Source organism: Leucopleurus acutus (genome assembly GCF_964270905.1).
Source record: "Leucopleurus acutus genome assembly, chromosome: X".
NCBI classification, from domain to species: Eukaryota; Metazoa; Chordata; class Mammalia; order Artiodactyla; family Delphinidae; genus Leucopleurus; species Leucopleurus acutus.
This window is the reverse complement of record NC_139148.1, coordinates 47,503,714-47,531,325: the sequence shown is the minus strand read 5'-3', so window position 1 is coordinate 47,531,325 and position 27,612 is coordinate 47,503,714. Positions and strand designations below refer to the sequence as shown.

At 45.4% G+C, this 27,612-nt stretch overlaps 3 protein-coding genes across 8 annotated transcripts in view; 2 read left to right on the top strand and 1 right to left on the bottom strand.

Moving 5' to 3' along the window:
• Positions 1-3,890: 3,890 nt before the first annotated feature.
• LOC309978564 (trophinin-like) lies at positions 3,891-7,005 on the top strand (the record flags this gene model as incomplete). The annotated part of the gene is given in 3 exon segments (XM_082865098.1): positions 3,891-3,958; positions 4,538-4,991; positions 4,995-7,005. Coding segments are annotated over 3 exon segments (1,329 nt in total). The 3' UTR covers positions 5,802-7,005.
• Positions 6,321-12,509, top strand: LOC309978101 (trophinin-like; the record flags this gene model as incomplete). The annotated part of the gene is given in 13 exon segments (XM_082864445.1): positions 6,321-6,407; positions 6,411-6,434; positions 6,550-6,613; positions 6,874-6,893; positions 6,897-6,953; positions 7,390-7,481; positions 8,172-8,211; positions 8,213-8,252; positions 8,346-8,388; positions 8,805-8,867; positions 9,416-9,530; positions 10,325-10,432; positions 12,230-12,509. Coding segments are annotated over 13 exon segments (891 nt in total). The 3' UTR covers positions 12,368-12,509.
• A 555-nt stretch (positions 12,510-13,064) lies between these two features.
• Positions 13,065-27,612, bottom strand: part of PFKFB1 (6-phosphofructo-2-kinase/fructose-2,6-biphosphatase 1) — an 84,590-nt gene continuing 70,042 nt past the window's right edge. Inside the window, exons 9-14 of one of the 6 annotated variants that reach the window (XM_082864054.1) lie at positions 26,270-26,416; positions 22,695-22,799; positions 18,367-18,496; positions 15,661-15,723; positions 14,536-14,600; positions 13,065-14,184 (exon numbers count right to left, since the gene is read on the bottom strand). In XM_082864054.1, coding sequence (XP_082720180.1) covers positions 14,125-14,184; positions 14,536-14,600; positions 15,661-15,723; positions 18,367-18,496; positions 22,695-22,799; positions 26,270-26,416 — 570 coding nt within the window. In that variant the 3' untranslated portion in view covers positions 13,065-14,124. Of the gene's footprint in view, positions 14,185-14,221; positions 14,601-15,660; positions 15,724-17,723; positions 18,497-22,694; positions 22,800-26,269; positions 26,417-27,612 lie in introns of those variants that run through there. The other 5 variants (XM_082864058.1, XM_082864055.1, XR_014327092.1 and 2 more) reach the window with 5 other exon arrangements.

Here is a 27,612-nt window from a genome sequence, read left to right as displayed (position 1 = left end):
AACACAACACTGTAAAGCAAGTATACTCCAATAAATTTTTTTAAAAAAGAAGAGATAATGGGGCTTCCCTTGTGGTGCAGTGGTTGAGAGTCCGCCTGCCGATGCAGGGGACACGGGTTCGTGCCCTGGTCCAGGAAGATCCCACATGCCGCAGAGTGGCTAGGCCGTGAGCCATAGCCGCTGAGCCTGCATGTCCGGAGCCTGTGCTCCACAACAGGAGAGGCCACTACAGTGAGAGGCCTGTGTACAGCAATAAAAAAAAAAAAAAAAAGACGTAATGTAATATTTCATTCAGATGTCTATTCTGTGAAACAGGACATGAGTTCTGGGGTGTCAGAGATGAAACAGATCTGCATGATGGGGCCCCAAGGAGCTCACAATCTAGCATGTAGCAAAGAGAGTAAACAGTAAACCAGTAAACAGAGAGCTCTTACCCAGTTTATTAAGTGCTCTGACAGAGCCATGCAAAAGAGCAAGGAGGAAGGAAAGACTAACTAAGCTTGGGGTGATTTCAGATGGCTTCTTGGAAAAAGCAGCATTTGTACCAATCTTTATAGGAAGGCAGGCCTTTTATTGGTAGGCATGGGGTGTGGGAGAGGGGAACAAAGACATTCCAGGTAGAGGAAGAGTTTGAGCAAAGGTATGGCATTGGCAGGAGGCAGAACATGAGTCATCCACTGTGACTGAGGCCTGTGAGGCTGTCAGAGACTGACTGTGGAGGGCCTTGAATGATAGGCTAAGGAGCTTGGATTTAAACCTGCAGGCCAAGGGAACCCTTGGTGGCTATAGATATGGTCATCTTGGCATTTGAAACATGACTCTGAGGGCCTCTGTGCAAGTAGAACAGATGGGAAGCAGGTGCATTAGATCAGAGACCCATCTGACACTGTCCCATGTGCCCCTATGCTCAGCAGAGGCTCCTCAGAGCCTGCAGTCCTACAAGAACTACTCCTTCTTCCCTTCTCTTCTTCCAATGTTCTACTCCTCCCACAGGACACACCCAGCTCAAATACACCCTATCTGGAAGCTTTCACTGCCTTCCAGTAGGTGATTTCCTCTGTGAGGCCCATCAGTATCCTGTTCTGGGATTCTTCAGTGACATGTTGTATTCTTATGCATCCCAGCCAGATGGAGAAATCTTCAAGGACAGGTTGTGAATCTCATCCAGTTTTGCATCTCCAGTGCATAGTATGGGTTTTGGCACATGGAAAACCACTGGGGAACTCTTCACCAGTGAATTAGAGAAAGAGAAAGTACATGAAGAGAAAGAAGAAATGGGAGAAGGGGAGGAGAATACTTGAAGAGAGGGAGGGAAGGGGGAAGAGAGATAGGGTGTTGGTATGGTCAAGGGAAATAAGAGAAAGAGTGTGGAGGAGAGCACAGGGCCAATGTGGGTTCTTTCTTCTTCCCATCAGTAGCACCAAGTATCAGACCTGCCACAGTGAGTGTCAGGCTTTGGAATCAACCAGATGTGGGTTCATATTCTGGTTCCATCACTTAGTGACCATGTGCCTTTAGACAAGACACGTCACCTCTTGGGCATTAATTTCATCAACTGTGGAATGGTGATAATACTAGTTCTTCCTACATGGGCGTTTTAGAACTTAAGAATAGAGTCTGTCATACAGAGTGAAGTAAGTCAGAAAAACAAATACCATATGCTAACACATATATATGGAACCTAAAAAACAAACAAACAAAAGGTTCTGAAGAACCTAGGGGCCGGACAGGAATAAAGATGCAGACATAGAGAATGGACTTGAGGACATGGGGAGGGGGAAGGGGAAGCTGGGACGAAGTGAGAGAGTGGCATGGACATATATACACTACCAAATGTAAAATAGATAGCTAGTGGGAAGCAGCCGCATAGCACAGGGAGATCAGCTCTGTGCTTTGTGACCACCTAGAGGGGTGGGATAGGGAGGGTGGGAAGGAGATGAAAGAGGGAGGGGATATATGTATACTTATAGCTGATTCACTTTGTTATACAGCAGAAACTAACACAAAAGTGTAAAGCAATTATACTCCAATAAAGTTTAAAAAAATAGATGTGAGTTCTTTGAGGGCAGGGATACAACATCCAACAAGGGCCGTGGCACAACTGTGTGCTCAACAAATAATTACTGACTGAGGGAGTAAGTGATTGCCCTAGAAGAACTGTTTTCCACACTGGGGAGCAGTGCTCCATTCCACAAGAGACAGAGGCTAAGCACTTGTGTACCAGTGTACCAATAAAGGAGAAACACAGTCCCAGTAAAAATTTTCAGCCAAGTTGATATACATTAAAAGCATCAATATAGTGATCAGGGGATAAATAAAAACTTTTGGTAGACTTTCTTATATTTACTGATTTTATTCTGAATTACATATGATGCAGGGGATACCCTAACTTTTAGCGTTTAGAGACTCTAAATGTCTTAATTTGGTCCTACTTAAGCAATAGAAATTAACATGATCTAGTCCCCTACCCCAGAGCAGCTCCTGGGGAGAGAGACCCAGACACACAACACACTACAACAACACACTATGTAACTAAGGTTGGCATAGAGGGGTCTGTAGGAAGCATTGGTGTGGGAGCCCAGAGAAACACAGTCCTCCTAGGGGCAACAGAGGAATCAAATAGGAATGGGGATACAGTGTGGGGGATAGAGAAATCAAATGGAGAATAGAAAAGAATGATTGCTGAATAAGAGGTAGTAAGCAGAAAAGAGGTCACATTGGGGAGAAAGGAAATCTGGAAGTAGGGAGTGAGGGAGGAGACTGACAGGCAGGGAAGGAGACCCCTCTGGAGGCGGAAAGAGGCAGGATCACTTCCGGCTGGGGAGGGGGAGCAAATAGGCTCAGACCTAAGGAGAGGCTTGGAGAGAGCGGATGCCTTCTGGACGGGAGAGGTGAGCTAAAGTGCCCTGCTTTACTGAAGACCTTGTGGGGGACTCCAGGCTAGGGTTTGACGTGCTTGACTCCACACATCTCTAGGGTTTGAAGGAAACCTGCTAGAGGTTCAGGAGCTAACCGCATAGAAGTGGTCGGATAGAGGTGTCTGGACTCGGTTTGCAAGGGAGAAAGGAGAGGGCAGAATCCCCTTTGGGCAACGGAAAGAGAGATCTGGACTCAGTTCGGGCTGCAGGAAGGAGGAATGCTGACCCGGTTGGGACTGCAGAAAAGAGAGATGGAGAAATAGTTCCGGCCATCGAAAGAATGGAACACGATCCAATTAGGTAGGGAGATAGGCGATGGGAGGCTTCGTTTAAACTGGAGAGAGGTCACAGGACCTGGTTTGGGCCACAGAAAGTAGAGACTGGGAGCTAGAAAAAGTAAGAGGCAGAATCCTTATTATACATCTGAAATGACCTGGCTCAGAGGGGAGAAAAGAGGGGCTAGGACCCGGTTGATACCGGTTTGAAAAGAAAGGGACAGAACCTGGTAGCGTTTGGGAAGGATTACACAAAAGCCGAATACCATAGGATTTGTGGGTGGGGTAACCATGTTGCAGTAAGGGCGGGATGGTCACTTGCAGACGTGGAAGTAGGGGTGCGGTGTTGCGGAAGGGGCAGTGCAGGCACTTACTGCAGAGCATAGGGAGGGGGCATATAAAGAGAAGAGGAGGTGCGGAGGAGTACAGCAGAGCGGAGGGAGGGGGCATTACAGAAAGGGGCAGTGCGCTGCGTGGCTATACTGCAGAGGAGAGGTGTATGGTGTTGGGGAAGGGGCGGAACGAAGAGGTGCTGCAGAGCGGAGGGAGAGGGACCGGTGTTGGGGGAAGGGTTGGAATGAGACGAGATGCAGTTAGAAAGAGTGGGTCAGGAGTGGCGTCAAGATGTTCTGCTGCTCTGAGGGCAGAGGGCTTATGTGGGATTGAGGTGGTCAGGCTGTCCAGTCCACCAAAGCACATGCGCGCTGAGCGCCTGCGGTTGCCCTCACGCCTCTGGTTGATGTGCATGCGCACTACCGAGTTGCGGTAAGGGTGTTTGTAGGGTAAAGGGGCGGGATCGAGAGCAGGCTTGCGGTTTCTTGGAGGCAAAAGGAGCTAGGATTTGGAAGCCAGATGGTCTGGGTTTCTAGGTATGAGAACCCAGTAGTTGAAGGGTTTGGGGCCCAAGGTTTGATCAGAACCCCCTCCTTCAGGATTGGCAGGAGACCTGATGAATGTCCACCTCCCTCTTATTCTTTCCTGACTCAGGCCCCTTCTCGGCTTTCCAGAAAAATGGATAGGAGAAATGACTCCGGTTATAAGATGACCCCGTTCCAGGTGAGGCCCCTCTGCATTCTTGGCAAGCCATCTGCCCTATTCTGAGTTCATTTAAGGCTGTTGAGCCCCTACCACTCTGTAGTTGCATAATTTCCTGCCTAACCTGTTTCAGTCCTCCCCTGAATGGTGGAGGAGGAGGTGAAGAAAACCTGCCTATTTCTTGCTCCCTTCCTCTTCCTTCACCCTCCCCTTCAATCAGTCACCATTCAGAGGAGGGGGAGGTTTTGTAGAAAGGGTGGATTGTAGGGAGGCCAGATGGCTCAGCACGTTATACTCTTAAGTGTGTAGGGCCCTCTGGGAGCCTGGGCTTCACTTCCCTCCAGATGTACAGGCTGAGACAACAGAAGAAGATAGTGTCTTGCTGATGCATACCCTCTTGTCATCAACGAAGGACCTACTAGCTATGGACCCACCAGTTGCCAACCAGCCTAAGAAAAGCAAGACCAAGAAGGCTCCTATTAAGGCTATCACTAAGACAGTACGCACTGCCCCTCCAGTTCCATCTGCCAATGTGATTACCACCAACAAGCCTAAAATAACTTTTCTGGCTTTAAACCTGCCAATCATCCCCCAGATCAACCAGGCTTCAGCTACCACTGAGGTAGCCAATACTCAGGCTTCTTCATTCACTGCTCAGCCTAAGAAAGCCAACAAGACAAAGAGAGTTACTGCTAAGGCAGCCCGAGGCTCCCAATTTCCAACTGGCAGTGAGAGTGTTACTACACAGATCAAGTTACCCTTGTAGGCCCTAAATGTGCCAGTCATCCCACAGACTATCCAGGCTCCGATTGCCACTGAGTCAGCCAATTCTCAAGCCTTGTTAGCCTCCATCAAGCCTAAGAAAGCTCCCAAGGCTAAGAAGGCTAACAATAAGGCCATAGCTAGTGCCACTGAGATCTCACTGACTCCATCCACCACCTACTCAGCTACCATCCAAGGCCAAATTACCTCCATCCGAACTAAGAAAACCTCCAAAGCCAAGAAAGCAACTGTTAAGGACACAAATACTGACACTGAACTCCTAGAGACCCCAGATGCCACTGAGACAGCTACCAGGCAGATTGAGGCCTCAGCAGCAGCTATCTGGCCCAAAAAATCCAAAGTCAAGAAGGCTGCCTATAAGGGCCCAAATTCTGCCTGTGAGATCTCTGAGGCCCCACCTGCCGGTCAAATGGTCACAAAACAAGCCCTAGCAGCCACCCTCCGGGTCAAGAGAAGGTACAGGGCTCAGAAGGTTGCCACTAAAGCCCGGACAACTGAAAGCCAGACTCAAATTGACAAAGGGGCCCAGGCCAAGATGACTACCCCTCAGATCAATATAAGTGCCCTTGAGACTCAGGTTGTTGCTGCTGTCCAGGCCCTGGCAGATGACTACCTGGCTCAGTTGAGTCTGGAGCCAACAACCAGGACCCGGGGCAAGAGGAACCGAAAGGTGAGATCTCTGACATCACCATCCTTAACTCTGTACTCCTTTTCCATTCCTATCTGCCTGGTTTGTTCACTTGTTCTTTTAAGTTTACTGAGCCAGTCCCTGCATTCACATAGGCTGTGAGAGATGCTGAGAGGAATGTGATATAGTTCCTGCTGCTTTGCAGTTCAAAAATTGGTGGGGAAATAAGGCATCCATACACTTAGCTACAAACTGGATATAATTCAACTTGTATTTATCAATACATAGTAGTTAGCATGGACCAGGCTTTGTGTTGGGTATAGTCACACAGGTTATGCTTTTATGTTTTAAAGTAACTCTTACCAGCTAGGTCCCAGTGTTACAGATAAGAAAACCAAGTCCCAGAGAGGTGAAGTGACTTGTTGAAGGGGTACAGCTAGTAGAGCCAGTGGTGGCCAAAAGAAGAGGAAGAACCAGACCCTGCCCTTGGGTTGCTCCTGTCTTGGCAGGGAAATGAAACTCCTGACCGGAAGACAGTGAAAGACAAATCTAGAACTCAGTGTGGCTAATGGTAAGGTCAGGACCCCTACAGGGAGGGTTTAGGGGACTTTCAGGAATAGGCAGGGTGAGGAGACAGAGCCATCTCTTTCACCTGGTGATTTTGGACCTTTCTGCTTTCTGATGATGCAGTCCAAGCATCTGAACGGGGATGAGAGAGGTGGTGGTAATTATAGGTGGATTCCATGGGGCCGGAGGCCTCCGCTATCCTGAGATGTGGCCATTTTGCAAGAAAGTGTAAGAATCCAATGCTGCCCAGTCTCTTCTCTTCTTCACCTGCCCTCTTCTCTGTCATTCTTCCAAGTTTTATGAAAACATATTGAGATCTCCCCATGTATTCCTCTTCTCCCAGGCAAATAAGTTTATGAAATACCTGTTGGTTAAGGACCAGACAAAGATCCCCATCAAGCGCTCAGGTAGAGTCAACCCAACCCTCCTCCCTGAGCTCTCCTTTCTTCTCCCCTCTCCTCCCTGCCCTGGGGGTAACCATTTAGTTTTATGGCCTCTTCATTCTCTCATCTATCCTCCCCTGCCCTTTTCACACTCTGTCATGGCTGGCATCTCCCATTAACACAGTTCAGGACTCAGACTACACTAACCCCATAGGGCTGGCAAAAGGGCTGCAGCTCTGTGGCCCCTTCTCAGCCCAGCTGCTCCCACCTCTCCCTTCCTGCAGACATGCTGAAGGATGTCATCTAAGAATATGATGAATATTTCCCAGAGATCATTGAACGAGCAAGCTATGCTCTGGAGAAGGTGAAGGGACATCCTCTGTGGGATGGGCACAATGGGGAAGTCTTGAATGGAACAAAGGTGTACACGTCCCTTTGCGGGGGACCACAGAGACTCCCTAATCCAGCCCCATCACTGTGCAAATGAGCAGATGATGGCCTAGGGAGGGACGTAGACTAGCCTCGGGTCACACAGCAAGTACAGCTAGGACCCAAGCCACCCAGCTTAGTCCTGGCTTCTGTCTACTGCTGGACATGTCCTGTAGTGTATTTCAGTTGCTCACCTCTCCCTTCCATCCCCCATTATCTGTCTCCCTAGAGTCCCATTAAGCATAAAGACTATTTTGATAACAATAGTACATTTGTTACCTGTTTGCTGTGTTAGTTAAGTGCTTTACATGAATTATTTCACTGCCTAGGCTGAATTTTGTGACCTCACAGGCTATTCTTTTACTTGGCAGATGTTTCGAGTCAATCTGAAGGAAATTGATAAACAAAGTAGCTTGTATATTCTCATCAGCATTCAGGAATCCTCTGCAGGCATCCTGGGAACGTAAGCTGGGAAAGGGCTAGGATGGGAGGGAGGCTTCTGCTTTTGTCCATGGTACTACTCCATCCCTGTCCTCTCCCCACATCCCCTAGGAAGTCAGGAAAGACAGAGCCTAAAAACCCCTTTTCCATATCCCACACGTAGTTGGAGCCCTACACATGATAGTGGTGCCTGTTTATGATTGAATGGAGGTTGTAGAAGCCTGGGACAGGTCATTCCTACTGTCAAGTTTTCTGTATCTCCAGAAGCTTCCCTGTTGTTGCTTGTCTCTTCCTATTGACCTTGGTAGAGTGGTTCCCAAGGGAGGGCTTCCTGGTATGGGTGAATCATGAGGGTTGAAGGGCAGGAGCATCAGTGGGGCCATGCCTAGAATTCTTTTGGAGCTGAGGGGTCTGGAAGAGAAAGAAGGGACTCATATTGGCTGGGTGTCCGGGTTGTAGTGGGTTGACAAATACAAGTACAATTCTATCCTCTCAGCAACCTGGGGAGAGGAAAATGTGATTTTCCCATTTTATGAATAAGGGAGTCTAAGTGCCTTGCCCAGGGTCACATAGAGCTTGAAGCATAGACTGGGCAGAATTCTCTCATATCTGAAGAATCTGGGAGAAGCTAACCTAGTAGGCTGGCTGGTGTGTATTTTTTTGCAGACGGCTGCTGGATGTAAACCTTCTCTCTGTCCCATTATTTCCCTAGGACCAAGGACACACCCAAAATAGATCTTCTCATGGTGATTTCTGAGTGTCATTTTTATGAATGGCAACAAGGCCAATGAGGGTGAGTTGCTGGGCTAGCAGCTGAATGGGGGGTCATGGTCGGAATTCCACATGTTCATTTTCTATCCCTGTTTCCTTTTGCCTCCCCTTGCAGCTGTCATCTGGGAGTTGCTGCCCAAGTTGGGGCTGCACCCTGGGTATGATTGGGCTCTGTCAGCAGTTGCTTTCCATGTTGTCCTTTGGCAAGAGAGGATGGTCCCAGGATTGCATCAGCCTTGTGGTCTGGTGGAGGGGGCGGGGTTGCTGGACTGGGTAGAGGGTCCAGGGTTCTGACCTGGGTGGATGGGGAAATGGTCCTGAACTCTCTGCTTCCCCTTTCTCCTATGTTCTTTTTCTGTTCTAAGCTGATATATAAGATAGACCTTCAGGGCATCCCTGATAAGGAACCATCTGGCCTCAACTGCCTGCTTCTAGTGACCATGTGTTCATTACTTTCCTGAGTTCATTGAGATGGCCTTATGTACTAGAGAGGTCTCTTCCATGTTGGGAAATGCCTCTGCCCCCATGTGGGAAGTTCTGATCTTGGTTCATGGGTTATTTTTCCCATTGTTAGGGTAAGGCACTCGCTCTTTGGGGAAGTGAGGAAGCTCATCACAGATGAGTTTGTGAAGCAGAAGTAAGTGGTGTTTGGGGGCTTTGTCAGGCCATGAAGTGTTCTGAGTGTGCCGATCTGGTCCAGAAAGTGCTCGATTGCCCTTTTCTTACACTACCTTTAGAGGTATGGGCATCCTGTTCCATAGAACTGAGTCCATGGTGGACCATACCAGGGCTGGGCCAGACCAAACACAAGGCCCTTGCTGTGGGGTGTGCTCAGAGCAGAATGCCCAAAGAATGGCTCCTCTGTTTACAACACACCCGATAGAAACTTGGGTTTACTCCTCACAGGTGGCAGGATACTTTGGCCTCCCTGTGACACCATGCCCTATACATGCGTCCCCTGCCACACCAAGTGACTACTTTGCACAGGGCCAATGGGAAATGGCTCAGTATTGGAGGTCAAGACCATGAACTGTGTTTTGGAGTGAGTCTAGGGAAGGAGGGCCTTGGAAATCCTTCTCTAGGAGCTGAGTTTAGTTTTTCTTTGGAGGAGGTTGCCACCTGGTCCCAAGTGGTTAGACAACAGGTTTGCTTGGTTAGAAGCAAGTTTCATTTCCTTTCTTCAAGGTACCTGGAATACAAGAGGGTCCCCAACAGCAGACCACCTGAATATGAGTTCTTCTGGGGCTTGTGCTCCTACCATGAGACTAGCAAGATGAAAGTTCTCAAGTTTGCATGCAAGTTAATAGGAGAGCTGCCCTGACTTGGCATATTAAGGGTACAGGATGTCTCTGGCTGGGGTAGGCAGTGTACAGGGATGGGCAGGTATAGGGCAGTCTGCAGTTCATATATAAGCACATGGAACTTCATTTATGTCCCAGAATGCTGCTTGACATAAAGTTTACATTGTTTCATTCATGTTCATACTTTGTATTAGTCTCCTCAACTGCCATAACAAAATACTATAGACTGGGTGGCTTAAACAACAGAAAATTATTTTATCATAGTCCTGAAGGCTGGAAGTCCTAGATCAAGGTCCAGCAGTGTTAGTTTCTAGTGAAGCCTCTCCTCCTGGCTTGCAGATGAATACCTTTTTGCTGTGTTCATGGTGGTGAGAGAGAGTCTCTTCTTATAAGGACACTAATCCTATTGGATCAAGGACCCACCATTATGACCTCATTAAACTTTACTTCCATAAAGGCCTACCTCCAAATATAGTCACATTCGAGGTTGGTACTTCAAAATATGAATTTTGGGGGGACACAAACATTCAATCCACAACATACTCTCTTATCGTTTCCCATATTACAGATGAAGACACTTAGGCTCAGTGAGATTAAGTAGCTTGTCCAAGGTCACACAGCACCTAAGTTATCGAACTTAAATTGGATCTCAGGACTGACCCATGATAGAGTCCCAACAACTAAGACTTTTTTTTTAAATGCTACTATTAGTTTTATACAAAGCCCATGGTAGGTATTTAATACATAATTACAAATGTTATTTTTCTTATAATGATTGTAATTCTCATTTTAGGTGCAGAAGAAAGACCCCAAGGACTGGGCCGTGCAGTACCGGGAGGCAGTGGAGATGGAAGTCCAAGCTGCAGCTGTGGCTGTAGCTGAGGCTGAGGCCAGGGCTGAGGCAAGAGCCCAAATGGGGATTGGAGAGGAAGCTGTGGCTGGGCCCTGGAATTGGGATGACATGGATATCAACTGCCTAACAAGAGAAGAGTTAGGTAATGATGCTCAGGCCTGGGGCAGATTTTCACTTGAAATTGAGGCCAGAGCCCAAGAAAATGCAAATGCCAGCACCAACATTGACTTCAGCAGAGGATCTAGCACCAGGGCTAGCTATAGCGATGGTGCTAGTACTAGCTTCAGTGGTGTCCCCAGCCCCAGTAATGTCTTTGGTGACAGGGCTGGCATTAGCTTTGGTGGCACATGCAGCACCAGTGCCAGCTTCAGCAGTGTAGCCAGCATTAGCTTTGGTGGCACCTTGCACCAGTACCAACTTCAGTGGTGGGGTCAGCTCTAGTTTCAGTGGCCCACTCAACACCAGTACAAGTTTCAGTGGTGGAGCCAGCTCTGGTTTTGGAGGCAAACTCAGTACCCCTGCTGGCTTCAGTGATGCACTCAGTATGAGCACCAGCTTTGGCAGTACACTCGGCACCAGTGCAGTCTTTAGTGGTGCACTTAGCACCAGCACTGGCTTTGGTGGCACACTCAGCACTAGTGTCTACTTTGGTGGCTCTCCCAGTTCCAGTGCCAGATTTGGTGGCAAACTCAGTACCAGTATCTGCTTTGGTGGCTTTCCTAGCACCAGCACTGGTTTTGATGGTGTACTCAGTACCAGTGCTGGTTTAGCTGGTGTACCAGCTCTTTCAGCAATAGCACTGACTTTGGTGGTACACCAAGCACCAGCTTCTGCTTTGGTGATTCTCCCAGCACTAGTGCCAGCTTTGGTGGTACACTCAGCACCAGTCTTGGCTTAGGTGGTGCACTCAACACCAGTGCTGGTTTTAGCAGTGCTGTCAGCATTAGCATTGCCTTCAACAGTGCACCCAGTGCCAACTCTGGCTTTGGCAGTGTGTTCAGCACCAGTACTGACTTCAGTGGGGCACCTAACACCACTACTGACTTTGGCAGTGCTCCCAGTACCAGCATTAGCTTTGGTGGAGCCCCCAGCACCAGATTCTGCTTTGGCAGTGTGTCTAACACCAACCTATGTTTTGGTGGCCCTCCTAGTACAAGCACCTGCTTTAGTGGTCCTACCAGTGCCAGTTTTGGTGATGGACTCAGCACCAGTGCTGGTTTCAGCTTTTGTGATGGGTTAAGCACCAGCACTGGATTTGGTGGTGGACTGAGCACCAACTCTGGCTTTGGTGGTGGACTGATCTCCAGTGATATCTTTGGTGGTGGGCTGGGCACCAATAATGGTTTTGGCAGCACACTTGGCACCAGTGCTGACTTTAGTAGTGGCCTCAGCATCAGTGATGGCTTTGGCGGTGGGCCTAATACCAGCTTCGATGGAAGACTGAGCACCATCATTGGCTTTGGCAGTGGTTCCAACACCAGCACTGGCTTTATTGGTGGACCCACTTCCATTGTTGGCTTTGGCAGTGGACTGAGCACCGATGCTGACTTCAACGGTGGACCAAGCAGTAGTGCTGGCTATGGCAGTGGACCGAGCAATGCTGCTGGCTTTAGTGGTGGAGCCACCAGCCTTGGTGCCTGTAGCTTCTCCTATGGCTAGTGAGGTTTCAGGTAATTACAACATTTCCACAGCCAAGGCCGATGGGGATGGGTATAAGAGCTGGGAGATGTTATAAGAAACCCCAAGGTGGGAGGGCAGGGTGGGGAGATGAGCACAATGGAGGAAGTATGAGAAAATAGTATATTTGGTGCTAAAATGTGTTTCTGTTTGGTGTTTTGTTTTCAGATTTATATCGCATGTTTACAGATACCGCTAATGAATTGCAGCAGTCCTTCCCATGGAGCCAAGGTACATCCTTGGAATCTTTGTCCACGTAGCAATCTAAGCAGATATTACCAATCAGCTGAGGGTGACATACTATGAAAAAATCTGTTTGCCAATCCTGCTTTGTTGTTTGCTTTCTGTGTCTTGTCATATTTGATATGAGTTACATTAAATTTGAAAAATGAATTGCGGTTTGTTCTGTCTTTTAATGTGCCTAAGTTGTTGTGAGTGACATTTTGGGTTCATATAAGAGCTAGAGATAAGCATAGCTCTTTGGGGAAGGTGGGCTCCAGCTTTAGGCTAAAAGGCAAGTATGACTTCAGTGGGGTAGAGATGTGGGGAAAGCATAGCAGGCAAGGGGATAATACCTTAAGTCAAGATCTAGAAGGAGAAAGCCTGGAACAGAAGGCAAAGGGAGAGGGTTCTGGAGAGTAAGTATAGATTCATTTTGAGATATTTGTGTAAGAATGGGAGGGATATAGAGGGACGTAACTAAAGGTGGACATGGGAACAAGGGAGGACTTTTTTGGGATAGGAGAGAGACCTGAGCATGTTGCATAGACAGTGGGGGCAAAAGCCAATAGAGAAGGACAGGATATAGATATGGAATAGTCAGGAACTGACTGAATCAACCCATCCTTGGGGAGGTGGGGTGGATAGAATACCAGAGAATAGAGGGTGACCCTGACTTTGAACAGGATTTAAGGGTGGCTCTAGAAGGAGATAAATGTAGATTTGCTTCAAGCAGTGATCCCAATAAAAAAAGTGATGTGGATCATACAAGGTTTGTGTCTTGCTGGTGGTTGTGATGGAAGGACAAACAAAGTCAGGGGGTGTATGCATCTGTCTCTTCGCAACTGGGTTGCTGCTATCTGCCCACAGTAGCTGCATGGAGATTGGCTGAAGAAATAGAATGTAGGATGCAAGCTGGCCAGGTATGGAAGAACAGTGAAGAGGAAGAGGACTGGTGGATTGGGAGATAATGGAGGAATCAAAGGACTATACTCTTGATGCAGTACAAGAACAAGTATTGTTGATTCAAGAAATACTACATACATGCCTGCTGTGTGGGAGGCATGCTGCTAGGGATCCTGTGGATGACACAGAGAGTTTTAAGGACCAGGGGGCCAGTGGTCAGATAGTGGGATGCTTGTATTTAAGAAGTCAGACTGTAGAGAAGTCTAGATGATGCCAACCAAGCAGTGAATGGCTGAAGGGAAGATGCTCACTGAAGTTGAGGGGGCAGGACACTAGGAGACCAGGGTATTGTCTGAATCATTTATATGGACAGTGAAATAACTCAGGATGGCAATAAGAGTTGGAGAAGGAAGGAGAACTGTGGTCTGAGTGCAGATTCTTCTTTGAATGTAGGGATGAAGGTGTCATGTTCCCAGCCATGTTGCCCACGAAGAAACAAGGCCATAAGCACTCACATGAACCTATCTCCACCCTTACATTTGGAGGTACTACTCCAAAGTCCTTCTTTCCAGGTAGTTCTCACCCAGTCCATACCCCAACAGCACCAGAGCCATTTCATAGGGTCAGGATCTTAAGAGAATCTTGTGGGAAAAGCCTCACAATGACCTTTCCCCTTTTGTAGGCAGTAAGAGAAGTCTTTATTGATCAGGAAATAGGAATTAAGAAGGAAAAAGTTTCATCCTGACCTAGACAGCTCCTTAGTTGTAGCTAGAAATCAAGACCTGTTTTGGAGCTGATGAGGGTTTCTTCACTGGAAGCAGGTCTCTTTCAGTGAGGCCAACTCCAGAGTGTTCTCAGTGTAAGAGAAGAGCAACAATAGCAGCTCCTAAACGTGAAAGATAGCGAGGACAGAGGCAGTTTTATGTCTTAGAAAGGGCTCAGTAGTGGGCAGGGACAGTGTCCAGGGCTTCCTCAGGTTCCCGGCTGACGTCCACATTCTGAGAGGAGAGAACCCAGTATTAGCAGGAAGCAGCCAGCAGTGTGGAGCCCCCACCCCTCCCTGCCTCTTGTCCTCACTGCCAGGCTCCCCTATTTCAGCCAAGCCTGGATCCTGACCCTCTTCTCAGGCAAGCCTGGGGGAACCTCAGCCAGAGGCCTTTTAGGCAGGGTTGCTCTAGCTGTGCGTGTCTAGGGTGCCTCGGGTCTGGGCTGTGGTTCCTGCATTTCTGGGTGCTGGTTATTCTACCTGTTGGTGGAAACACCCAAGCTCTGTGGGACTGGGGCTGCCTTTCTGCAGGGGAGGGTGCTTTCACCATGTGCCAGCTTAGGACACAGAGTCCCTCACCTACCTCAGGCTTCTCCCGATGTGTGTTTACAGCCTCCACGTTCAGGTAGATGGACTCCACTTTGCAGCCTCAGAAAAGAACAACCCGTTCATCCATAAGCCACCCGGGTAAGCACAGGTCTTTCCTGAGGTGTCATTCCCTCCTCCACCCGTCACCACCCACACCCCCAGCTCCATGCTGTGTGCAGACTGTGACTGCCCTTTAGGGAGGGGAATTTAGACCACTTGTGTGATGTCAGGGGAAGACACTAGGCCTAAGATACAGGAATGGGGCATCCTCCCAGCTCTTCCCCTAATAGTCTCAGACTTCTCTGAGCCTCCCTTGCCCAGTTGTCAATGGGAATGAGAGATGACAAGAGATGATTTTTGCACCCCTCCCCAGCTCTTGTCTGTGAGACAGAAACCTAATAATAACAATGGAGCTCTGTGGATCCTCCCAGCTGTGTTAGGTGCTAAAGTGGTGGAAGAGTCCTGGTGTCTCTGCCTGGGGCGACCAGTCCCAGGTAAAATTTATTTCCAGAACTATGCGGTTATGGCAACATCAGAGGTGTGGAAGGTCAGAAGGGAGTTCTAGGAAGCCTGAAGAAAGAGGAGGGTGGTATCATTGGGGCCTGGAGTGGGCAGAGGAGGCCCAATGCCTATGGAAGCCCCCTTAGCTCCATCCCTGTGGATTGAACACTAATCCAGGTTTCAGTACACCATCTGCCCTCTTCATACTCCAGAATAGATTTGAGTCTGTCTCTTCATCGCTCATGAACATTCCAGAGCTGACTAATGCCCCCAAAGAGAGTCTCAACTGCCCGGGCTGGTCTTTGAACCCTCTCTTCAAATCTGGCCCCAACATACACTTATTCATCTGGTCCCTTTTGGGGACCCCCTCTTCTACAGCTTTGTGCTGTATGATTGGTGCTCTGGTAGAGACAGAGAAAGCTGGGGCCAGGTCCCAGATTTAGAGGCCACCTCAGTCCTTCCCCATTCTCATCTTGCTATCACAAGCCCTGCCTCTACCAAGACATCCAACTACCCACCCAGGAAATCTCTCTCAGGACTCTTCTGGGAAAATGCTAGGCATTGCAGGCATGCTCATGGTGTCTATGTGCTTTTCCCCAGATGAAGGTAGGGGACTCACCATAAGCCACAGGTGTAAGTTTGAGCACTGTGTGCAGAGGGCACCTGAGATAAGGCAGCTCATCTAGAAAGGAGGAGAGAGCAGCCCTCAGAGACAGGGTGCTGGGGAAGGCACCACCTCCCCAGGCCTCCAGGCTTGCAGCACTCTCCCTTTCCACCCCCTTCCCCATGGTTGTCTTCACCTGGGCCCTTCTCCCCCACAGTCTTCAGAGACAGTGCTGAGAGCAGGGTGGGGAAGGAGGAAGAGAGCAGAGAGGCAGCCTCAGGAGCAGGGAGGAAGGAGGGCCCTGGAGATCACAGACAGACCCTGGGTCCCCCAGACGCTGAGGATGGTCACCTTGGAGGTGGCCGACCTCCTCACCCACAGGGCAAACATAAGACCAAGGCAGGCCTCCCTCCCGCCCCAACCTCAGCCCTTCCATGGGCTCCCCCACCACAAAGGCCCACAACAGGTCCCAGCAAGTGTTTTCTGAGGCCCTACTATGCGCTGGGGCCGTGGCTGAGGTGTGCGTGCACCTTGGCAGCTCCCGCAGCTTTCTCCCCAGCCCAGGCCTGTGCCCTCTGACTCCTGGGACACTTGTTGATGGACAAGCATTCACCGATTCACTTGTTTCCAGTTACTGAGGATTATGTATAAAGTTGTTCTGAATATTCGCATGCAATTACTCGTATGGCCTTGATGACATTCAGACAGCCCTGATGGGAGGTGATGATCAGGCCCATTCCATGGATGAGGACACTGAGGTTCTGAGAGGGAAGGCACTTGCCCTATGTCCCACAGCCAGGAAGTGGCAGTGCTGGGACTCAAGCCCAGGATGCTTTGAGGCCAAATGTGTGCTCTTCCCACTGCAGTCTGCTGCCACTGCCTTCGAGGGACTCACAGTGTTGTGGGGTGACACCCCCACCTCACTCCTCTCTGCAGACATCCACCTTCCTGACCACCCAGGCAACCTATACGGCTCCCCATCTCCCTTCATTGAGCCAGAACTCCACCCCTCACGGCATCCCTGCCCCTGAGGTTCACCGTAGGCTTTTAAGGCCTGCCACTGACCACTCAGCCTCCTGACACATAAGATTTGGCAATTTCCTGGGCAACCAGTCTGCTCCTCCTCCTTGCCTTTGTCACCATCATCTTCAGGTGCTGGGCCCAGTGCTTTTGGTGCACTATCTCATTCCATCCTCACTGATACTCTGCGGGAGTTACTGTTCCTCACTGCACACATGACAAAATAGATTCAGAGAAAGGAAGCGACTTGCCTGAGGTCTCTGACCCAGCTCTGCCACTGCCTGCACAAGTGACCTCAGCCCTGTCTTTTCCCTTTCTGGTCCCTAAAGTTCCTATCTCTCATAGCACAGGATTGGACCCAGCTCTGAGGTCTTATGGGTCTGAGTTCTCAGTCACACCATCTCTCTGGGTCTCAGTTTCCTCATGTGAGTGATAGGGGCAAGAGCATGTGCCCAGCCCTGCCTGGCCCAGCTCTTAAGACAGCTGTGAGAAGATGGCATGGCCTGTGCATGAAAGTGGTTAGTAAGTGGGTAAAGCAGTGTGCAGACGGGAGATGCATGTGCTTCCCATGCACCTCACATGTGTCTGAAGTGAGAGGCCTCTGGAATGCACCTGAGATTGGTACCTCTCCTTGAGCCCTGTGATCTTGGGCAATTCCTTCATCCCTCAGAGCTTCCATTTCCTCTTCTGCACAGTTGGGGTTACAAGACCGGCCTCACAGTCTCAAAAATAATACTGAGCAGTAGAGATGTGGACAGTATCAGAAATCTAGCAGCACCACCCCAACCCCTGTCATCTTTTTTCCATTGAAGAGATTGAGGACCAAGCAGAGGAAATTACTTGTCCAATGTCAAGTTTTCAAGTCCCAGGGGTTCCAATTCTAGATGACTCCATATTACAAGTGCCCTTTGCTTGGAAGCTAGCGTCATAGAAAAGATCCAAGTCTGCAGGATATTGTACACTTCAAATATGACTTTGCATTGTCCTCACACTCCCTCCCTCCAGTATCCTGGAGATGTCAATGCTTCAGCATTCATGTCAGAAATGGACTCTCCCACCTGAAGGTGACACAACAGTCTCTTGCCAGGCCAGCTGCCTTAGTTTGCATTTCAGTATTTGTAGTCAGTGTAGATACTCTGTAAATTAAAATATCTAGATGTTTTTTATAAAAAGAAATTATCATTTTAAAATTTTAAATGAAAACATCAATATCTTGGGGAAATCATCCCTATAGCAAAGACAGAAACCTATAATCAAAATCAAGAGACCACAAGAGGTCCCATTCCACCTGAGAACAGCATGCCTCAGACAAATACTGGCTCATCTTTTTCAGGTTGAGGCAGACTGTTAAGGTTGGCTTTGAAAATGTTATCTCAGAGTAACACTGATATTAATAATAGCAGCTAACACTTATATGGCCCATACTTTGTGTCATGAACTGTTCTAAGCTCTTTATGTTAAATATGTTCATTTATTTAAACTTCATCATTATTCTCCCCATTTTACAGATAAGGAAACTGAGAACAGAGAGGTTAAAGTAATTTGCCAAAAGTATTATGTGACAGAGCAAGAACTTGAACACATGCACCCTTGCTCTAGATCCTGTGCTCTTAACTATTAAGATATAAACCACCAATTTCTGGTGTCAGAGTCTCAACTCACATGCAGCTCCCATGCCAGGAACAGAGAGAACAGTGGTACCTGAGCTCTTGTCCAGGAAGTAGGCCAGGAGGCACCGCATGACAGCCTGGTGGCAGATCACCAATACATTTTCCTGCCGTTCTAGCTCCATTATAACTGGCTCCAGACGCTGGACCAGATCCTCATAGGACTGAAAGGGAGAGAAACACTTGGGTAAGAAGAGGAGATGAGGCACATTTGCCCAGAGGAGAAGAACTCTACACTAAGAATCAGGAAAACTTGGCTGTGGTGCCAGTTCCGTTGTTGGTCCAGCAGTATGACCTTAGGCAACTCACTTCCTTCTTAGGGCCTTAGTTTCTCATCTATTAAATGGGGCAACCAATATAGTAGAGTAAATAACAATAATAAAATTTCCACTAAAATTCACTAGAAAATCTGGATAAAATAAATGTCTGCACTGCTGATCTTTCAAGAAAATGAAGGAAACGTTATGAATATATGGTTCCAAAATGAAGAAAAACTGAAAAAAAGAGTGATAAATGGATATAGAAGCCACAACTCCCATGAGGGCATTTGCCAATCACAGTATCCAAGAGACTTGAGCTTTTAAAACCTTATAGAAACACGAGACAAGGCCTTAGGTGTGTACGAGATGGGGATTTGGGACTGAGACTCTCACAAAAATCTGAGACCTTCAAAGGACTACATCCTCAGAAAAACTATAAACTAAAAAATATATCCACAGGCAAAGGGAAACAGTAAGAAAATATATCTGTCTCTGCCTGACTCTTGGTGGAAAAAATTCGGAAAAGCCTCCTGTAAGAATGTATAACCACAAGCCTATCCTCAGGTGGATTTGTGGTTGAGAATTATACTACCTATGTGTTTTAGAAAATGCTAAGCTGAGAGTTTAATAAAAAGTGATTTCAAGTCATTAGCTCCCAAGAGTGTCTGGAAGAAGCAAATGGAAATTCTCTCTGGATTCTCTCAACTCAGACTGCATGGGATTCCCATAGATAAATTTTCATCAAACTGAAGCTCACATAACATGCAAGGAAAATAAGCTATCATGAGTAAAAATAAGCAGAAACAACAAGAACCCTAACAACTTAAGATAAAGGATACACAATATAAAATGAATATGCTTGAGATTTTGAAAGAAATAAAAGATTGAATCAAAAATGTAAGGAAGAAATAAGATGCTATTGAATATATGATCTAGATTTGAAAAAGAACTAAGTAGAATTTCTATAAATGAAAGATATAGTCATTAAAATGGAAAACTCAATGGATAGAGTAAACAGCAGATTAGATACAATTCAAGAAATACTGTTCTGGAAGATAGAGCTGAAGAAATTACTCAGAATGTAGCAAAGAGATTGAAAATAAGAAGAAGTTAGGAGACATAAAGGATAGAGACAGGACTAACACACATCTAATTGCATTTCAAGGAGATAATAGAGAAAATATGAGAGAGGAATATTTAAAGATATAATGTCTGGGAATTTTCTAGAATCGATGAAGAATCTTAGTCCTCAGATTCAGGAAGTCCAATTAACCCCAAGCAAGATAAATGAAAAGAAATTAATATTTAGACATATCAGAGTGGAACTAAAAGCCATAGAGACCCAAAGACCCTAAATGCAGCCAGAGAGAAAAGAAATGACAATTAGAATTTCAGGAGACTTCTTAACCATGTTAGAAGCCAGAAGACAGTGGGGACAATATCTCCAAAGTGCCGAGAGAAAACTGTCATCCTAGAGTTTTATACCTTGCCAAAATACCATCTAGGATTAAGAGCCACCCCTCCTTAAAGACATTTTTAGACAAAAAGAAAGGTGAGTCTACTACCAACAGATCCTCCTAAAGAAACTTCTAAAGGAAGATAGACATTGAACCCAGAAGGAAAACTTCAGCTGTAAGGAGAAAGAATGATCAAGGGAATGATCAAGGGAATTGGATATATGTGGCTAAATCTAAATAAACACTGACTGTATACAATATTATTTTTTAGCGAATAAGAATTATATTTTAATTGGATAAGTGATTTTACCCCTTTTCCACTATATAAAATCCATCTAGGAGAACAGTATGGAGGTTCCTTAAAAACTAAAAATAGAACTATCATATGATCCAGCAATCCTACTCGTAGGCATATATCCAGAGAAAACCATAATTTGAAAAGATATATGCACCTAATGTTCACTGCAGCACGATTTATAATAGTCAAGACATGGAAGCAAGCTAAATGTCCATCAACAGATGAATGGATAAAGAAGATGTGGTATATATATATATAATGAACTATTACTCAGCCATAAAAAAGAATGAAATAATGTCACTTGCAGCAACATGGATGCTTCACTTCACTTATCATATTAAGTGAAGTAAGTCAGAGAAAGACAAATATCATATGATATCACATATATGTGGAATCTCATTTTTAAAAAATGATACAAATTAACTTATTTACAAAACAGAAACAGACTTACAGATATCAAAAACAAATTTATGGTTACCAAAGGGGAAAATTGGGGGGGGGGTGGAATAAATTAGGAGCTTGGAATTAACAGACACACACTACTATATATAAGATAGATAACCAACAAGGGCCAACTGTATAACACAGGGAACTCTACTCAAAATTATGTGATAACCTTTATGAGAAAAGAATCTGAAAAAGAATGAATATATGTATATGTATAACTGAATCACTTTGCTGTACACCTGAAAGTAACACAACATTGTAAATCAACTATAATCCAACAAAATTTTTAAAAAAGAAAAAAATCCATCTATGTGGGTACAAAGTTTATTAAGTGTTTGGAAGTAGCTCTATTTTGTCTAGCATTTATAATAATTCTACTCTGGTAATATTGATTTAACTTAAAAAATATAATATGTTGGTATTATATGAACAAATAGTGATATATTCTGATAGATTGTTGTAAATTGAAGTGCTTCAGTAAGCATTAATTCAATCAACATCTACTTAGTAAGTTGTGCTTACAATAATAAATCTATTAATAACAATAATAAGTCATCTGGGGGATAAGACACAAGTTTGAAGTAAAATATAAAACAACAATTAACATGTAAGTTAAGAGAGGGAGTGACCAGAGTTGTAACATTTTTATATTGTTTTAGGGGGTGGGTGGAGATATTGATTTTTAGATTTTGTCAATCACACATATTAAAATGTTAAGAGTAACTCTAAAAGAAAGGAGATTGTATAAGTCAAATATAGATGTAAAAACTCTATCAATTCTAAAGAAGGAAGGAAAAGAGAAAAGATAAACTAAGCCTAGAGAGCTCAAAATAAGAGAATAGAAAGAAGTTCAAATAAATCAGTAATTACAATAAAAGTAAGTGTATCAAATTTACAATTCAAAAGACATACATTTTCAATTTTTATTAAAACCAATAAAAGTCAACTATACGCTGTCTATAAGAAACAAAACAAAAATACACAGAGAAGTTGAAAGTAAATGACTAAAGATGAACTAAGCAAATACTGACCAGAAGAAATCTTATATAGCTATATTAATATCATATAAAATACACTTTTAGGCAGAAAGCATTATTAGGGGGAAAGAGGTTTGCTCACTATGTAATAATAAAATATACAATTCACTAAGAATATATAATTGCTTTAATTTTGTATGCCTTTAACAACATAACCTCAAAATATATAAAGGAAAATGAGGGCAAAGTCGGACTGACTTCATAATGTCATTTTTGAGGATGAAAATACACATGTGAAAGTGCTTTGTAACACAGGATATCTATTGTTTCTTCTCTGATATCCTGCTTTCTGATAATTGTTCCCTGGAATCTATCAAAAATGGAGTATGACTAACAAATATTCTAACATGTGGAACTGGCTAAATGGAGACTGGGTTGAAAACAACGAGGATTTACCTCACATGGGAATAGGGAACTGATAGTCTGGTTCATGTGGTGGCAAAGAAGTTGGATAAACCATTAGCCATTGTCCCTTGGGACTCCAACCCACAGTCCAGAGAGGCTGGAGCTTTAGGCAACTTGGCAATAAAATGTCAGGAAATTAGAGTATATTGAACTATTTCAAATACCTTTAGTGTAAGGATATCAAATTCAAAGTTTAGGACAAAGTGAGTCCTCCTGAAAGAAGACAGGAAAATAATCAGGCAAATGTGTAGCTTTTTAAAAAAAGGGGAATCTGTTGTCTATAGCTAAGAATGAGAGAGCAAAGGGCCAGATAATCATATGCCTTGCGGGATGGAAGATGCTGCAAAATTTGCTTTACCCTGTTTTTAAAGCTGTCTAGGAAAATATGGAATCCTGGTAGTTGGAATAGAGATACTGGGGAGGAGTCCTAAGAGTCTGGTCACCCCTCCAAACCTTACCTCTCCCTTGGGATAGCGGTAGCGATATTTATCTTGGTCTCGTAGTGCAAATTCTTCAGGGTAGTGCTCTTGGATTTCTTCGTAGGTCATCTCCTCACAGACACCCTGAGAAAAATTATTTGGGGACAAAAGTATTCACAAGTTGAAATCCCCACAACCTTTACCATAGTTCTGAAGCCAATGATTGTGGAACGTTAGCACACAAGCACCTGGGTTTCTGTGAACACAGCTCTAGGTCTGCGTCTGTTGTCTGAATGTATGTGTGTATGTATGCACAAGGTGTGTAGCTGTGTGGATGTGAGAATGAGTGCATGTGTATAGGTGTGTTCAGGCTGAGTGTATGGTGGGTATCTGGTGTTTCTCTATGGTTGTCTCCAAAGGTTTATAGGTGTACATTGTATATATGAGTGTGTACTTTTATAAATTTGTGGGGATTTGTGACTGTGTTTATCTGTGTGTGTGCAGCATGATTATGGTGTGTATTTGTGGTATGTTTAAGGTTCTATGCTGTTGGTTGTGTTTTTGTCTCAGCATATGTATAGTGTATTGGTGTGAGTGTGTGTGTATGAAGACTGTCTGATCATCTAAGAATCTGCCTGCATGGGTGTCTCTGTGGTCTGTCCCTCCATGTGGGTCTCAGTGTGTCTGTGGTATGTGTATCTGTGAGTGTGTATGTCCCTGATTATATGTGTGAGTATCTGTGTACCTATGTCTAAGGTCTGCATTAATCTGTGGTAATATGATTGAGGTTATGTGTCTGTACTGTTTATATGTCCCTGGTATGCCTCTATGTGTCTATGTGATGTAGATATATGCAAAGACTTCATGTGTGTCTATGGTGAGTGTGATATGTATCTCTAGGTGTGTCTGTCTGTAAGTGTGCATGTGTGTGCATGAATGGTGCAAATATGATTGGTAAATGCATCTGAGAGGGAACCTGTGTTTGACTATTGGGTCCATGTGTCTGTGAAGTACATGTCTGTGAGTGTAAACATACCTATGGTGGATGTCTGTGACTGTGTAGGCAGGCGCATGTGTGTGCGCACATCCACAGCAGTGCTTTCTTGTGTTATAGCATTTCCCATCCCTCCTGCCCACACCTCTGCTCCAGGACCTCTGGCAGATACAGAAACAGGTATCCACAGACTTCTCAGAAGGCAAGAATTAGTAAATTCCTAACAGTTTCAGAGTGGTCCTTGGGGAGATACACTCTCCACACCCAAAGGAATCAAGGACTCAGAGAATGAGTTCCCACTGAGAAATCCACAGAAGTGAGGTGGCTGCTGGTAGAGGTGGGAAGTGATGTTGGGTTTGTAAGATTTCCTTCTGGTTGTGTAGATTCCAAGTAGACCTTCCTGTAGGGGAGCAATGTGCTCTGGTTGTTGTCTTTTGAGCCATCAACCAAGCTTCCCTTAGGGTTTAGGTTCACCCCTGCCCCAGCCTACAAGAAGACAGGCAGTGTCAAACCTGCAACTGACACTGTCCATAGGAGAAAGTGCACCCTGTATATACACAAGGTCCTTCCAGATTGGCTTTGACTTTATATTCTGAGGCATGCTGGGAGCCTGTTGCCTGTGGAAGTGGCCACTGACTTTACTGACAAGGAAAATTGCTTAACTTCTCTGAATTTTATTTTCCTCATCTGCAAAATAAGGATAATTATAACTACCTCACAACAGTAGTTTGAATATTAGAGATAATATATGTAAAAGAGACTAGTACAGAATGTACAAGGCACATTTTAAAAACTCAATCAATAGAATATATTATTATATTAATTAATATTATTTAGATTATATAGTAATTTAAATAGATTAATTTAATCTAATGTTATTAGATTAATATATCTAATTATTAATATATTACTGAATGGAAAAGAAACCAGAAAATTAGACTTCATTCTAAATTCTTCCTTCTTCCTTACCCATCCCCTCATAGCTAATTCCTGAGATTCTACCTCTTAAATTTCTCTCAGATATATTCATTTTTCTTCCCTCTCCATCTGCACTGCTATGACCTTAGTAGGTCTACACACACACACACACACACACAATTCCCTCTTTGCTTATTCTGCTTTCTCTGCGTGACATACTATTCCTGATCCTCTCTCTCTGGCTCACTGTTACTCACCCCTTAGGCTTTAGCTAGGCATCACTTCCTCTAGGCAGATCATGGCTGGGTCAGATGCCTTGCCCCAACATCTGTGTGCCCACATTCTAACCCATCAGAGGCTGTATCATGCACACTATTTTGCATTCCTCTGTCTACCCTGTTTTTTTCTGAAAACCCAGTGAAGACAGGAACCAATCTCTGTCTCCAGCACTACTCCAGAGCCTGAAATGGAGTAGGTATCCAATAAATGTTTACACCACATGTGGGCCAGAAACAAACAATAACTGAACAATTATGATGAACTGTTGCTTGCATGTATTTTACAACAAATATATGTGATATGTATAACAATGCTGTATATCCCTTTTCTAAATATGTGTGCCTCTGTACATCTACAGTTAAGCATATATGTATTATGTATACACAAACATACTTCTCTGTATTTATCTAGCAGGCAATCAGGTTAACCTACCTACACACAAGCTATCTATATCTGTAGTGAAGCTTTTACTTTAGTGTCTAACCTGAGGTCAGTGTACCTATAGTACAGGTGAGACAATGGAGAGGAAACACTTTCTCAAGAAGCTCATGGAAAAACCTGACTCTAATGAGAGACTGCCATGTCACGAGGGTCATATGAAATATTTACCAAATTTTTCTTCTTCATTTCATCTCCAATATACATATGGGCCATCACACCCTCACCTCTTGCCTAGACAAATGCAGCCATCTCCATACCGGTATGCATTCTCATTCTGGCCTTCTTCTCATCTAGTCTCCACACATGACCAGAGTGGTCTTTTTTTAAGAAAACGTGAATCACGTTCAGGCCACTCCTCCTTGACTTAGACCACATCAATGGCTTCCCATTTTTAGGGCAGCATCCAAATCCCTCAACATGGGCTATAAAGCCCTATAAGCTGTCTTCATTTCCAACCTCATCTCCCTTCTCTCCAGACCTCACACTCACTGTCCCAGACTCTCTGCTATTTTTCCTCAGTTCCCTAAACATGCCATGCTCTCTTCTTACCTCTGGGCTTTCACATGAACTGTTCCCTATTTCTCGAATTAAAATTATCCCTCACCCCAGTCCATTTTGCCTGCTTCTTGTCTCATCTCCAGCTTCCTCTAGGAAGCTTTCCTTCTAAATCTTCCACCACTGTCTTGTCAAGAGTACCCTCACCTTCTGAGACTCTATAGTCCCTTGTACTTCCCCTCTCACAAACTTTTGTCACATGCAAAGCAATGTCTTATTCACGGCCTGCCTTTGGGCTCCATGAGAGTAAATATCTTGTCTGTTCTGGCCTTCACTGGATCCCCAAGACACAGAACAGTGTTTAGCACAAGAAATGTTTGCCGAATTAATTAGGTTCCCCATATGAGCCAGAGTAGAGGCAATCCAGGGGATAAGCCTAGAGTCAAGTCTCACCATCCACCGGGAAATCCATCCCCCTCCATCTCACCGCATCAATCTCATTCAGGGCCTTCCACTGCTCATAAGGAACACCCAGGGCTTCAGCTGTCTGGATAGTCCTCTTCATGTGGCTGGTCCACACCTTCAGGGAGCTGATGCCCTGGGACTGAATGAAGTTGGCCAGGGCATAGGCATACTGGGGAGTAGGGGTGCAAAGGAGGAGAGCAGGGGAGAAAGAGAGATGAAAGAAGACAGGGTGACCATGAGAAGAATTTCAGATCTGCCACAAATAATGGAGTGACGATGAACAAGCAAAAGTAGAGCTTAAATATTCCCAATTTATAAAAAGTCATACTCTTGCCCATGTGACTAAGAACCAAGGGAATAGAGAAGAATATGTGTATTTATGTGTGTATATGTGCATATGTGTGCGTGTGCATTCACTGATGTTTGCTCACAGAACCTCCTACTTGATTGTTCATTTATTCAAACAGCCCACCTCTAACATTTGTGGAGCCTGGGACAAAAGTACAAATGGAAGCACTCCACTCATAGTCTACTTCCCTCCTTTTCCCATTTCTGCTCCATCCTGCACTCCTAGGTGCCTTGAGTACACGTTTATGGATAATCCAGTCACAGGAACAAGTTCTGTCCACACCATATCTCCACCAATCTCCATAACACACAAACAGTAACCCCTTGCCCACCCCTTTGCCTAGGGGTGAACACTTCTGTGACATGGCCTTTTCTCAGGTGAAAAGACTCTGGGATGTGCCCATGTAGGTAATGGAAGCAGACTCTGGGCAGGAAATTCTAGTGTTCTGGGTACTCTGAGTGTGGTCTGGAAGTGTATGGGGGTGGGATGTGGGGTACATTTCCCTTTGACCCTGTGAATTCTCATTGTTTGAGCAGGGGACCTGGTACCCAGGTTCTAAGGGCATTCAAACATTTACTGAGTGTGTGTGGCCATGTGCTGCGTACTGGGGTGTCCTGTTATTAAGACATGGTCAGTCCAGTGAGGGAAACAGTGACAGCACTAAAAGGAACCACTTAGGTTTGTGGGAGCCCAGATGAGCAAGTGGTTCGCTATTCTTCTGCATACAGGCATGTTATTCATCACAGATGGTGTGTGAGGAACATCTGCACAAATGTACAGGTACAGGCACACATTTTTATGTACAAATATAGGCATTGTGTACACACATTCTAATTATGGATTATGAGTCAGCAGTCAGTGTGCTCTGGTGGAAGGAGTGCTGACTGGGAGACAGACGATGGGGGTTATGCCTGTGTGGCCTGGGATGTGTCCCTGGCCATCTCTGGCCTCATATCTCCTGCCTATAAAATGTAAACAGCGTTAGCTCACTCAGCCTGGTCTCTGTGAGTGTCACA